Below are 12,821 nucleotides of genomic sequence, written 5' to 3'. Positions count from 1 at the left end.
ATGTTTAGGATTAGCCTGAACAGCCCCTGTTGAAAAGTCGCGCCATAGCTGTATATTTTCTTCTGTTGGAAAAACTGCTTACAGCAGTGAAACATAAGTGCTGATTCTTGCGCTTGTACTTCATTGACCTGTGAAAGCAGAGCTTATACTTTCTATTCCAACAGAAAACAGGATTGCAGCAGAGATTAACCAGTCGACATCCTTTTGCTCAGTGTTGTTCCAGCCAAGGCCACTCAATTACCTATCACCTTTACTTGGTTTAATCTTGAAAGTGGGTGTACATATTTGAGCAGAACCAGGTTTCACAGTGTGGTTCAGAGTTTCCTATTCTGACCTTGATGCAAGGGTAGATTAATGCCTAACCTGCCTGCTGATGTCTTTTCAGGACAATTTCCTTGGCTTTTCACCAGTTGCACAACACATTGATTACATTTACTGTCGATGAAAATGCCGTCATTTAAAATATTTAAGAGCTCATGTCTTTTACATAATGAGATGAATTACTGAATGAATCTGTGTGACTGGGTGCAAAAAATATCTGCTTAAAGTCAGTGGTAGAGATTTTAGATTGCTTCAAACAAGTATTCAATTTGAAAAGCAATTTTGAATGTTCATTAGAGACTATTAATGTTTTTGTGCTCATAATAAAGTGCAATTGGAGTTAATCAAACATTCTGAGCCAGGTTGTGTAGTTTAGTGCAGAAACTGTGAGTCAAAATTCTGTCTCACTTTTTCTGCCATCAAGGCTAGAATTACATTCCAGATACACCCTCCTCCCTCCGCACGGGCACTCTTTGCCCTGCATAGGGACAGGAAAGCGCAATCCAAACTCAGCTAATGGATGTTTACAGCTGCAGATTGACTGCTTGCACCCAATCACCACATGTTCTTTTTTAGCCTCCAACACACTTGGCTCGAGTGAGCACGCTCTGGAGACATTTTCTCTACGCAAGGTTGATTGTCCATTGTTATCTTCCATTTTCTCCCTCTTCTCACTCCCTTCGGCGCTCTTTCCCCCTCACTGCCCTCCCCTCGCATTCTCCCCTGCTCTCCTTGCCTTGCTTTTGCCAGCTCCAGCCTTAACCGTTTGGCGCCCTGTCAAAGCAGGGGCCTTTTGTGGCTTCATCACAAATCTGCCAGGAAAAACAGAAACCATCTGTTCAAGCCTGGGCTTGAGCACGGATGAGTGTATAAATACAGGAGTTTAGCCTTCACGCTCATACTGAGCATGCATACGCACATACACTCAAACACATGCACAACTAGAAGGGTCCAGTAAATGGCCCAATTTCCCCTAACACTCTGCCAGAGCTGTTTCTAAATCACAGTGAACAAGGCAAGATCTCTTGGAAATTGCAGTTCACACACATAGAACCTGCTCACAAACGCCCACATCAACACTTACTTGGGGCAGAAATGAGATGGTGGAAAAATCTCTTAGTGTAGTGATAGAAGATTAAAACGCTTCCTTGTCAGATAATCCACCCTGCAGAAATATCCTGCAGATGGAAGCATTCTGAAATTCTTTTTAATGCAAACAACAGCATTTTGAAAGATAACAGAAATTACAGAAATAAATATTCTAGTACGTATTTGTAAAAATAGGACAAATAACATTGTTAAAATGCATAAAAACCTTATTAAAAAATATAAACATTTTGGTAAATTACAATTCTGTACAAGCTAAGTAAAGAGAGCAGAAAAATGTCATATCCTCAAGCATCGCTCAAAATTTCTCCACATACTATAGGACAGGTTGACATTTTGATGTTCAAGAACGCGACTTGAGAAATGTGGGTGTGGAACCCATGCAAGGCATTTTTCCTCCCTCAGCGGTTATCTTCAATTTTTGCATCACTGAACAATATCTCCCTTTAAAATAGACCTATAACTGCTCCTGTTGCTCCTCCTATGAGTCAACGCTATACAGGGAGCTGTTGTTCTGTTTTTCTTTTCTGATTGTGCTGGAAAAGGATGGGCAAGAGTAAAGAGGAAGGAAGATGAGGACTACAGGAGGAAAGTGTGGCTTAGCAAAGCCTCTCAACACTTCCCTTCAAATCATATTTCCTCACTTGAAAGGGGTTTTTCTATAGGTCTCTATCATCCAAGGAAATTTGTCACCACCGTATAGGATCCACTCAGAACATTCATCAAGTCAGTTCAGCCTCATCTCCACCCCTCCACATATTGCACAAGCAGACCGTATTAAGCATGGCGTTATCACTACATGCATGAATGTCTGCTCTCAAGCTGTTGCCGCTTGTTTTTTTTATAGCCTACAAACTAAATTACTTTTGAATGACCATAGTGATTCATTTCATATCAACAGCATTGCCCTATTTATTAAACTGAACTTTGGAGAAATTCAGCCATGTCAATTTTATTTTGGAAACATCAAATTCTCTTCGTAAATGGGCTGACTTTTTCCTCACCTCCTTTTATACAGTAAGTCTGCTCAAATACTGACACCACAAAGAAGAGAGGGGAGGGTTTGAATATAGTGTGTGTTGCATAGTGAAGAAAGCCTACCCTCTGTCCTCCTGATAGGTTTTGATCTGCACATTTCAATTAGATTTCACATCAGGAAGTCTGCATCCCTTGGCTTGCACCTGCGCCCTGTTCATCCCCGCCAAAGCTTTGCACTTTCCAACACACGCTTACGCCTCACAAGCTTACACAGCCCATTATTTCTCCCAACATCATATCACAGCAGAATTACCCAAAGGAGTTGCGCTAATCGCATATTGTAAAGGGTTATCACGGGACATTAACATGAACCCATTTTCCTAGGCAGTGGAAGGAGCGCTAGCTTGCTAGTCCTTTCTCTTTGTGTCTGTTTTTAAAATGTGGTGAGAGGCTACAGTGGGTGGAAATCTCAGAGTCAAAGAAGAGGATTTGTCACACTTGTGTTTCTCATTTGGATAACGTCTCAGCCACCCACAAGTAATTGATGTAATTGTGATAATTGATATTTCGCCTACTCATGTCCGCCAGCGGGCTCTGAAGGGGGAGGGCGCGAAGGAGTTACACAGCCTGTTCCACTGCTGGTGCATTAGGCCAGAAGCATGTGGGAAACATTTATAGAAAACGGACACTCTGAGGGAAGTATTTACTTCTTTAGTGGTCACCAGCAAAGAAGCTACATGAGAGTTTTTCATACATATTTATTACTATTACATTTTTTCAGGTTTTTAAAGACTAACACCAGTTTAGACTTCTTGTTAAATCCAACTAAAGCTTGTAGTAGGTTAATGATATACCATATCTTTAATATTTATGAAATGCCTTTTTTTTCTTGCATTTTCCCCATTTTTTGGCAAAAACACAGAGCTAATTTTAAATTTACCAATAATGATTGAACTGTAGTGTTTTATCATGGCCAACATGACATTCATTCTAACTGTCCCTCACTAAGCTTTGACTTTTTTTTTTCAAATTCTCAATAGTCTTTATTTCTATGTTTCTTTATATTTTATTGATTCAGAACAGTTTTAGTGCTTTGCTCTATACAATTTTAACATGTAGTGAATGTATCTTAATTTCACTGAGCATCAGAATTCAAAGTAAAACTTTTTTCCTTCCTCCTCCTCGAATGGTAGCCAAGGAAAGTGTTAGCCACCAAGCTGCTAGAGTGTTGCTGAGAGCAGTGTTTTATTGACAAATTTATGTCAAAAAGAACAGCTGAAGCAAAAAATCAAGCAGAACAATTTAATGATGTCTAAATCTAATTCATGCTGAGTTTGACAGACTCGTCATATCTAGTGCTTTGACCTCCATCAGTTGGGCAAACCTTAATACATGTTTAAAGAGAGGCAACCGTTATGTGAATAAATTCCTGTTGCAAAATGAATATGTAGTAGGAAGGCAGGAATGGTAGAAATGTTATAAACCACCATGGGCAGAATACTACATAATTGCTCTTTCCGCCTGACTTACTTTGAGGGTGTGTGTATTATTTTGAAAGCTGCCGGAAAGCACCAGTTAATTTGTGTAGGCTGTCTCAGCAAAGCTTCTTCTGATCCATGATTGCATGTGTTAATGTTTCAGTAGGGTATTGATTTGCTGGCTGGCTTTTGTGTGCTGGATTTATACGCTCTGCTCCCTGGCAAGCACACCCTGAATGTTTGATTAAAGTTCAATTGACTCTTCCAACGAAGGGACTCAGAACCGTTTCACTCCCTATTTGTAGCGCCAAAGCTCTCCCCGACATGTTCTTTTGTTCCCATTCAAGCGCCTGCCACCCAGGCAGCCACCAATGTACTGATCCTAATATCCTAGCATTCAGTGAGCTTCGCTGCCTAATCCCGGAACAGAGACAGATTCAGCACAACATGCTAGTCTACTGCAAAACCCGGCATGGAATCTTTCTCCAAACATCCGCCTGCTCTTGCTCGCTAGCTGACCTCAGCACTAAACCTTTTTCGACAGTCACCCTCTGAAAATAAGCCTCTGTTTGTGTGCTGTTATCAGTTTGACATTTGAGGGCTTTAAGTACAAACAAAGCGGAGCAAAAAAATTCAGCTAGCAGCTTTGTTTATTTTGGACTAGCGGATCAGCATAAATTTGTTACCTCTTGATTTGTAACAGCAGTTCAGCAGTGGGTCATTTTTGATAAGATTAAAAGGTGAACATTAACTGAACAAGACATATTTTCATTATGCACAGTATAGGAACATCTTTTCACTAATAGCTTCATGCTTCTCTGTTTGCAGGGAGAGTTGATAACTTTTTACTATTACTGGAAGAAAACCCCTGAGGCTGCTAGCTCCCGAGCCCACCGTAGACACCGAAGGCAGCCTGTCTTCCGTCGGATCAAGACTCGCACAGCAACCACACCTGTTAACACTCCTTCCCGACCACCTTCCAGCGAATTTTGTAAGTGCTGTTTATTTTCTAGAGACATAGAGCAGACTTAGCTAAAGAGGTTGGTTCAATACAAAAACAAACTGAGTGCCATGCCCCTTTATTATTGCATAGCAAATTCATTCATGATCTTTTCACCTGCAAAACCCAGATAGGATTTACAGTTGATTGTCATGGTTTGGGCATGCTGTCATTTTTATTCTGGCTCTCTCCTACAGTGGACCTAAGCTCAGCCAGTGAAGATGACTTTGACAGTGAAGACAGCGAACAGGAGCTGAAAGGCTACGCCTGCCGCCACTGTTTTACCACCAGTAAGAAAGTTCTCTGTTCACTTCTAAATGTCCATTACAACGGTTTGGCAGCTGCATTCTGATGGTGCCTAAGGCAGGCTTGTGTATTTGCACATCCTTTAGATATTTAGTAGCACATAATCCAGCTAGAGTCACACTGATATTCAAATGACTTGATTGAAATATGAGCTTTTTTCAGCCAGCAGTTAGCCAATCCCCAGGTGCACTGATCACAGTCTTAGATTTTAGTAGTAATGCTGAGAAACAGGTGGCGTTCCTACAACAGTTCTAGCATCACAGGCGTGTCAGGCCCTTAATAATCCCCACAGCAGGTCTGTAATTACTCTCTGTTTGAGGGAGCCATGCTGCTTCACCCTCTCTCCACTGGCAGATGGACCTTGGAGGATGTAGCTGCTAATTTCATCCTACCTGACAGTTACTCATTTGTTCTTTGCCTCGTTAAACCCTCTGACTTGTTGGGTGCAGTAGGCGCTCACAGTACTCCCATATGTTATGAGCTACGAGCATCACTATGTAATGCAGCATGACCAGACTGAGTGTGAGCGTTCAGATATCTGTGTGATGTAAGGCTGTGAGTCAGGGATCAGGCTATGTGTACCTCTCTCCAGTCAGAGAAAAGCAGAGCTAATCAGAGTCGGAAATGTGTTTGCAGCCTCTAAGGACTGGCACCACGGGGGGCGAGAGAATATCCTACTGTGCACCGACTGCCGCATTCATTTCAAGAAGTACGGTGAGCTGCCCCCAATAGAGAAGCCTGTGGACCCTCCACCGTTTATGTTCAAACCCGTCAAAGAGGAAGAGGATGGGCTCGGCGGGAAGCATAGCATGAGGACTCGACGGAACCGCGGGCCGGTGAGTCCAGGCCACGAGGATAAATGCCTTTTATATGTGCCATTATATTTGCTTTTGTACTCAATACATATATTTTAGTATGTTACTGCTGTCACAGCAATTATGAATGTTTTTGTGTAGATGTCGACACTACGAAGTGGCCGGAAGAAGCAGACAGCCAGCCCTGATGGCAGAGCCTCACCCAACAATGAGGACCTACGCTCAAGTGGTCGTACCTCACCCAGCGCAGCCAGCACGTCCAGTACTGATAGCAAGATGGACTCAGTGAAAAAACCCAGCAAGGTATGGCCTTATTATAGTACCCGTTAACAGCACAACATGTGCTTTTGCCCATGCATCAAAAGACCTTAAATGTTTCTTTTCTCTAACCACAGAAAATAAAGGAGGAGGCACCATCACCTATGAAGAGTGCCAAACGGCAGAGAGAGAAGGGATCCTCAGACACAGAAGAGTCTGAAAGGGCCAGTGCTAAGAAGTCAAAGACTCAGGTCGGATTTATTTAAAGAACTGCCACATCCCTTTTAGCTTTTGTTAACGCCTCTCTATATTTAGCAGTTATATTTCAGAATGGGTTTAGTAGTCCTCTCTCAAATTAGGAGCTGGTACAAAGTAATCAGTTCCATAGACCCTGCGGTAGTGTTGTGACTAACTGACTTTATTTTATTTATTTATTTTATTTTTTTTCCAGGAGTTGAATCGGCCTGACTCACCCTCAGAATGTGAGGGAGAAGGGGAGGTTGAAAGCTCAGATGGCCGCAGCATAAATGACGAGGGCAGCGACCCCAAGGACATTGACCAGGACAACCGCAGCTCATCTCCCAGCATTCCAAGCCCGCGTGACAATGAGAGTGACTCAGATTCGTCAGCGCAACAGCAGGTCCTCCAGGGCCAGCACCCTCCCGTAATCCAGTGCCAGACGGGCACATTGCCTCCTGCCCCGCCTTCCACCACAACGCCTATGCCCCTGACATCAAGTGCAGCTCCACTCCCTTCACAAGTGTCTCCATCTGTGCCCACTACCACAGTTCCTCCACAACAGATTGCTTCGCACATTCAGTCCGGAGCAGCACTTCATCCTCCAAGGTTGCCTTCTCCTCATTCGCCCTTGCAGGCCATCCATCAACCTCCTGTACCCTCTCAGAGTGGCCCACAAGCTCTACAGCCTCAGCTGCATGGCCCCATGCCTCCAATGGGCCATCCTCTGCAGGCAGGGTCTCACATGTCTCATCCTCATGCTTCCTTACCTCCACAGAATTTCCCTCTTCCTCAGTCTCAGGTCCCTCCTTCCCCAATGTCATCCCAGGTTCAGGCTTCATCACTTTCCCAGCAGCAGCCAACGCCTCACACTCCTCCATCGCAGTCCACATCTTCCCAGAGTGGCACTCAGCCCCCACGGGAACAGCCCTTACCTCCTGCGCCCATGTCCATGCCTCACATAAAGCCTCCACCTACCACCCCCATCCCGCAGATGCAAAACCCCCAGACACACAAACATCCGCCACACCTTTCAGCTCCACAGTTTCCTCAGAAGCCACCCAACCTGCCTCCACTGCCTGCCCTAAAGCCTCTAAGTTCTCTTTCTACGCATCATCCACCCTCTGCCCATCCACCCCCATTACAGCCCATGCCTCAGCCTCCGGCTGCCCAGCCGCCCGTACTCACACAGTCCCAAAACCATGTGCCTCCTCCAGCTCCACCACTTCCCTCACCCTCAACTGCTCCTTCACACTCTTCATCTTCACAGCCACCCTTCCCTCCTCATCCATTCATCCCAGGAGCCTCAGCTGCTCTGCCGCCTTCCTCTGTTCCTTCTTCTGTGGCAGGACCCCTGGCAGCACTGCAGCAGCCCCCCTCATCCATCTCCATGCCCCTACCTGCTTCAATCAGTACACCCTGCTCAGGTCCCTCCTCCGTGCCAGCCGTGCAGATTAAAGAGGAGCCTCTGGATGAGGCTGAGGAACCTGAGAGCCCACCACCTCCACAGAGGAGTCCCTCACCAGAGCCCACAATCGTCAACACACCAAGTCATGCCAGCCAGTCTGCACGGTACAACAAACTTTCTTACCTCTAATCTCATGTGTCACTGAATCAAATTACCAATAAGGTTATTTAGTAAATGGTTGTGTAGTTAATGTTTAAGAAAGTTAAGAATACCTGTTCTGTGCCTGCTTATACCTGACCTTTTGTCATCAAATTCAGCACAGGCATGAGATTAATGACTATCATTAAAGTAAAAGGATGCATCAGTACATGAGAACATCTCTTGTTCACTCTGTTATGGTGCTGTCTCCTAAGTGCTGCACACACACTGCCAGTGAATAGCAATGAGGCTGCTAATGCACCCAGGATGTAGCTCATTATGTCTGAGGCACTGAAGAGACTGATTTAGTTGCTTTACCCAAGAATAATGAGCTGACATGCCAGGGGTCATTTATTTGTCATGAAGTAATTGTATTTCAAATGGTCACAGAATCTCAGTAAGCAAAAAGGACTTCTCAAGTAAAACTAGTTTAGTCAAATTATTGTGAACATTGAATGAATCAATATTTTTTCTGTCCTGCTGTTTCAGGTTCTATAAGTATCTCGACCGAGGCTACAACACATGTGCAAGAACTGATTTCTACTTTACTCCACTGCCATCGTCCAAGCTGGCTAAAAAACGTGAGGAAGCACTGGAGAAAGCAAAGAGGGAAGCAGAGCAGAGAGCACGGGAGGAGAAAGAAAAAGAGAGGGAAAGGGAGAAAGAGAGGGAAAGAGAGCGTGAACGGGAGAAAGAGGCTGAGCGAGCTGCGGTAGGTTTCACTGTATGTTCCAGGCCTTTATTAAATATATATGTGCTATTCCTTATATAACATGAGAGTCTCATTTGATCTTACAGAAGGCATCCAGTTCTTCTCATGAAGGCAGACTGGGTGAACCTCAAATGGCAGGGCCAGCTCACATGCGGCCACCCTTTGACGCCACTCCAGCCACCATCGCTACTGTGCCACCCTATATTGGCCCAGACACGCCAGCCCTGCGCACGCTAAGTGAATATGCTCGACCCCATGTCATGTCACCCACCAACCGTAACCACCCATTCTTTATGCCTCTAAACCCAGCTGAGCCTCTGCTGGCCTACCACATGCCAGGATTGTACAATGCTGACCCTGGAATGCGTGAGCGTGAACTAAGAGAACGTGAGATACGTGAACGTGAGATCCGTGAAAGGGAACTAAGGATGAAACCAGGCTTTGAGGTCAAACCAGCTGACCTGGACAATCTGCATCCCTCAGCCAACCCCATGGAGCACTTTGCCCGCCATGGCCCGATTGGATTGCCTCCCATGGCAGGCCACCCATTTGCCACTTTTCACCCTGGACTGAACCATCTGGAGCGCGAGCGCCTTGCCCTGGCCAACCCCCAGCTACGGCCCGAGATGTCCTACTCGGAGCGTCTGGCTGCCGAGCGTCTGCATGCCGAGAGGATAGCCAACGACCCCATCGCCAGGCTGCAGATGTTCAATGTGACACCGCACCATCACCAGCACTCGCACATCCATTCGCACCTCCACCTGCACCAGCAGGACCCACTGCACCAAGGTGAGGAAATTTCTTTATTCACATCAGTCATTAAAATGCACAATAATTGCTCGCCTGCTTCAGTTACATTTAATAAAATATTTTCTATACTTTTGGTGTGGTATATGTGACTGCATGCATGCAGCAGAATCTATGTTTGGCCTGTGTTTGTGAACTCTGTAAATGAGCTTGGTTTTTGAACATTGCTGCATGGTGGGCATGTACTTGTGTCTGTACTGTTACAATATTGTAATTTTGACTTTGTACCCTGACAAATTGCTGCTGACACGGAGTAGGTGGTGGTGAATGTCTTGTGTGTCCACCAGGTTCTGGGGCCCATCCCCTAGTTGATCCCCTGGCTGCTGGACCACACCTGACCCGCTTCCCATACCCACCTGGAGCCATCCCAAACCCTCTGCTCGGCCAGCCACCACACGAGCACGAGATGCTGCGGCACCCTGTATTCGGTGCGTCTTTGCATATCTGTTATATCTGCATATCTGTTATATGCAGATAATTGTACTATTTTATTTGTTTTAATAGATAATTGTAATGCTGCATTCATGCTGTATTGCTTTGGGTCTTAACCTGTCTATACTGTGCTGTGTGTTGATGTTGCAGGTACTTCATACCCTAGAGAACTGCCTGGGGGTTTGCCTCCGCCAATGTCAGCAGCACACCAGCTGCAGGCTATGCATGCTCAGTCTGCAGAGCTGCAGAGACTGGCCATGGAGCAACAGTGGCTTCAAAGTCACCACCACATGCACGGAGGGCCTCTGCCTGGTCAGGAGGACTACTACAGGTCAGTGAGTCACACTGGATAATAGCGGACTTGCATTGTAACGTCTCTGAAACTAACCGTCCTATGAAAACCATAACCAATTAATGACTTTAACATATTAACTGAATGACCATGTGGGCATTGTGTGTATGGCATATGTTTGACTGGTGCTGTTTGTCTTCTCATCCTCACAGCCGGTTAAAGAAGGAGAGCGATAAGCAGCTGTGATCGTTCAGAGGGATGTGATATCACAGAGGTCAGCAGGACACAGGAGGTCGCACCAGAACAGTCAGACAGGAACTTGCGTGCCCTTGGGACATTTTTAAAAAATGCAAAGTGACAAGGATCATCTGATAACTTTTTTTTTCAGTTGTCAGTTCTTTTCACTTATGGACTTTTTTTTTTATTTTCTCAAGAAGTTGACTTTATTTTCTTTTTGGTATATAGCGTTCGAGTAGTGACAACGTCCTCAAGACTGATTGTGACTCTCCTGCATGAACATCCTCTGAGAAGCTTCCCTGACATTTTGTAGGTGCTAGAATACCAGACACTTTGTCACTGTTCACTGTGCTTATTCCAAAAAAAAAAAAAAAAGGAAAAAAATTCGGGCCATTATATCTGAAAAGTGCTATCTTAAATTCAATGTTTATTTTAATACATTGTAGGAGGTTTTTAATTTTAAGAAAAGCTGCAGCATGGCATTTTTTGAGTCTGTAAATAGTATATATAAAATATATACATATGATTATTATAATTATTATTATTAGATGTGGATTCCTGACCGATTTGTAGACCTCCAGTATAATAGTCCTGAAGCATATCATCCCTTGTTTCAGAGGGGAATGAGATGGCATTATTTGAGAAAGCAGCCATGTTGCGTGCGGTCCATAAAACAGGGTCGCAGAGAAATGGCGGTACCAGATTTTATCCACATACACCCAAGGTGAATTCTCAAGTTGAGCTGCTTTTCATCGTATAGACTGTCAGCCACAGATACACACAGACTCATTCATGATGTCATTACCATCTTCATTTTTTTCCAAGTGTGATTGCTCAAAGGCTGTGCACGAGGGGATTACAAAAATTGCACTGAATAACATCAGACAATGAAATGTTACATTCTAATTGGTTTTAAGTGAAATGACTGTGAATGAATGCATTTTAAAAACGCCTTGGTTCTGTGCACTAAAGTGAAATTGGTTTTATAAAAACTAAATCAAGTTTTCATGCAACTTTCTGAACCTACTAATTGATTCTGGTATTTCTGTCATCTCACAATGATCTGAATTGCCTGATATATTTTTTTCCTCAGTCCTTTTAATGAATGCTTTTTTTAGTGATTTTTAAACCAGTTGTTGGGTGCTTACAGCAGTGCAGTTTCCCCATCTCCACTACTCAAGTCACTCTGCCTCCATGTGCGAGGCTCCTCACTCAGTCAACCTCACTGTGATACTAGAAAGATGTGGTTCTCCATAAAAGATGGATATAAGAGCTTTGAACAAGAATATGCGTATTTTGTGTGTGCATGTATGTAGTAGTGGAGAATAACATATTACCACTGCAGTTCCTTTCTGCATTCCTGACACTGCACTTCCTGTGATCCATGGGCCATGTGATAGCCATTATCCACTGTTATATGCAGTATTTCACACTTTTGTCTCACATCATCATCATGGTTATTTTACATTCATTCATTGATGCTCTCAAAGCCAGAAGGTATTTTTGTGTTTCCAAATTGGATTAATACTTGATAATCAGTGCTGTTGTAGAAGACAGGTTGGGTTTTTTCCATTGGTTAAGAGGAAAACAAAACAGCCAAAGCTTGCACGGAAACTTGTTTGTGTCAGCTGAAGCCCAAACTCCATCATCAGCCATTTTTTCTCTTTGAGTTGGACTCTACAATTTACCTGTCTTTGTCTCTTCAGTGTATACAACATTCTAATTTTGTTTTCAGCATTTCCTCCCTTTCTGTGTCTTAAACCTTCGATGTTGAGTGTTGTCAATGGTTTAGCTTCTTGTTTCAAAGCGGCAATAGCAGAATGTAAATTCTGACTGCTAAGATTTATATATACTGGTATCTTGAAGCTTATTGTATATATTAGTAGTCGCCATGGGATGACACAATGTAAACAAAAGTAGAAATAATTAAAACAAAATTGTGAGTCCTGTGTTCTGCCCATTTGAGTATTTTGTAATTTTTTTGAAAATTTTGTGAAATTAAAATAAAATTAAGTTACACCACATGGATACTTGATTTCTAGTTAATTTCACTTTGTTATACAACATGGAAAAAGTAAATGTTCATGCTGAAAAAAATGCCTGTGTTTTCCCCTGCTACACTTTGCAGTAAATTTTTACACCAAGAGCCAGAAGAAAAATGTCTTTTTTCTATTTCTGTATTTGTATATATGGGTCAAAGACACCTGCTTTCATCTTTTGTGTTTACATCTATTT

At 43.6% G+C, this 12,821-nt stretch overlaps 1 protein-coding gene across 6 annotated transcripts in view; it reads left to right on the top strand.

Moving 5' to 3' along the window:
* rerea (arginine-glutamic acid dipeptide (RE) repeats a) overlaps positions 1 to 12,608 on the top strand; it is a 151,399-nt gene extending 138,791 nt beyond the window's left edge. For 4 of the 6 annotated variants that reach the window (XM_060894502.1, XM_060894500.1, XM_060894504.1 and 1 more), the window contains 11 exons: positions 4,713 to 4,875; positions 5,082 to 5,174; positions 5,827 to 6,026; positions 6,147 to 6,308; positions 6,401 to 6,514; positions 6,715 to 8,072; positions 8,596 to 8,818; positions 8,905 to 9,607; positions 9,883 to 10,053; positions 10,208 to 10,388; positions 10,562 to 12,608. In XM_060894502.1, the coding sequence (XP_060750485.1) occupies positions 4,713 to 4,875; positions 5,082 to 5,174; positions 5,827 to 6,026; positions 6,147 to 6,308; positions 6,401 to 6,514; positions 6,715 to 8,072; positions 8,596 to 8,818; positions 8,905 to 9,607; positions 9,883 to 10,053; positions 10,208 to 10,388; positions 10,562 to 10,595 (3,402 nt within the window). In that variant the 3' untranslated portion in view covers positions 10,596 to 12,608. The remainder of the gene's footprint in view (positions 1 to 4,712; positions 4,876 to 5,081; positions 5,175 to 5,826; positions 6,027 to 6,146; positions 6,309 to 6,400; positions 6,515 to 6,714; positions 8,073 to 8,595; positions 8,819 to 8,904; positions 9,608 to 9,882; positions 10,054 to 10,207; positions 10,389 to 10,561) is intronic. The other 2 variants (XM_060894503.1, XM_060894506.1) reach the window with 1 other exon arrangement.
* Positions 12,609 to 12,821: the final 213 nt, after the last annotated feature.

The sequence above is a fragment of the Tachysurus vachellii genome, chromosome 19, assembly GCF_030014155.1.
Source record: "Tachysurus vachellii isolate PV-2020 chromosome 19, HZAU_Pvac_v1, whole genome shotgun sequence".
NCBI classification, from domain to species: Eukaryota; Metazoa; Chordata; class Actinopteri; order Siluriformes; family Bagridae; genus Tachysurus; species Tachysurus vachellii.
Note: the sequence above shows the minus strand (reverse complement) of the source record. Positions and strands in the feature narration are given on the sequence as shown.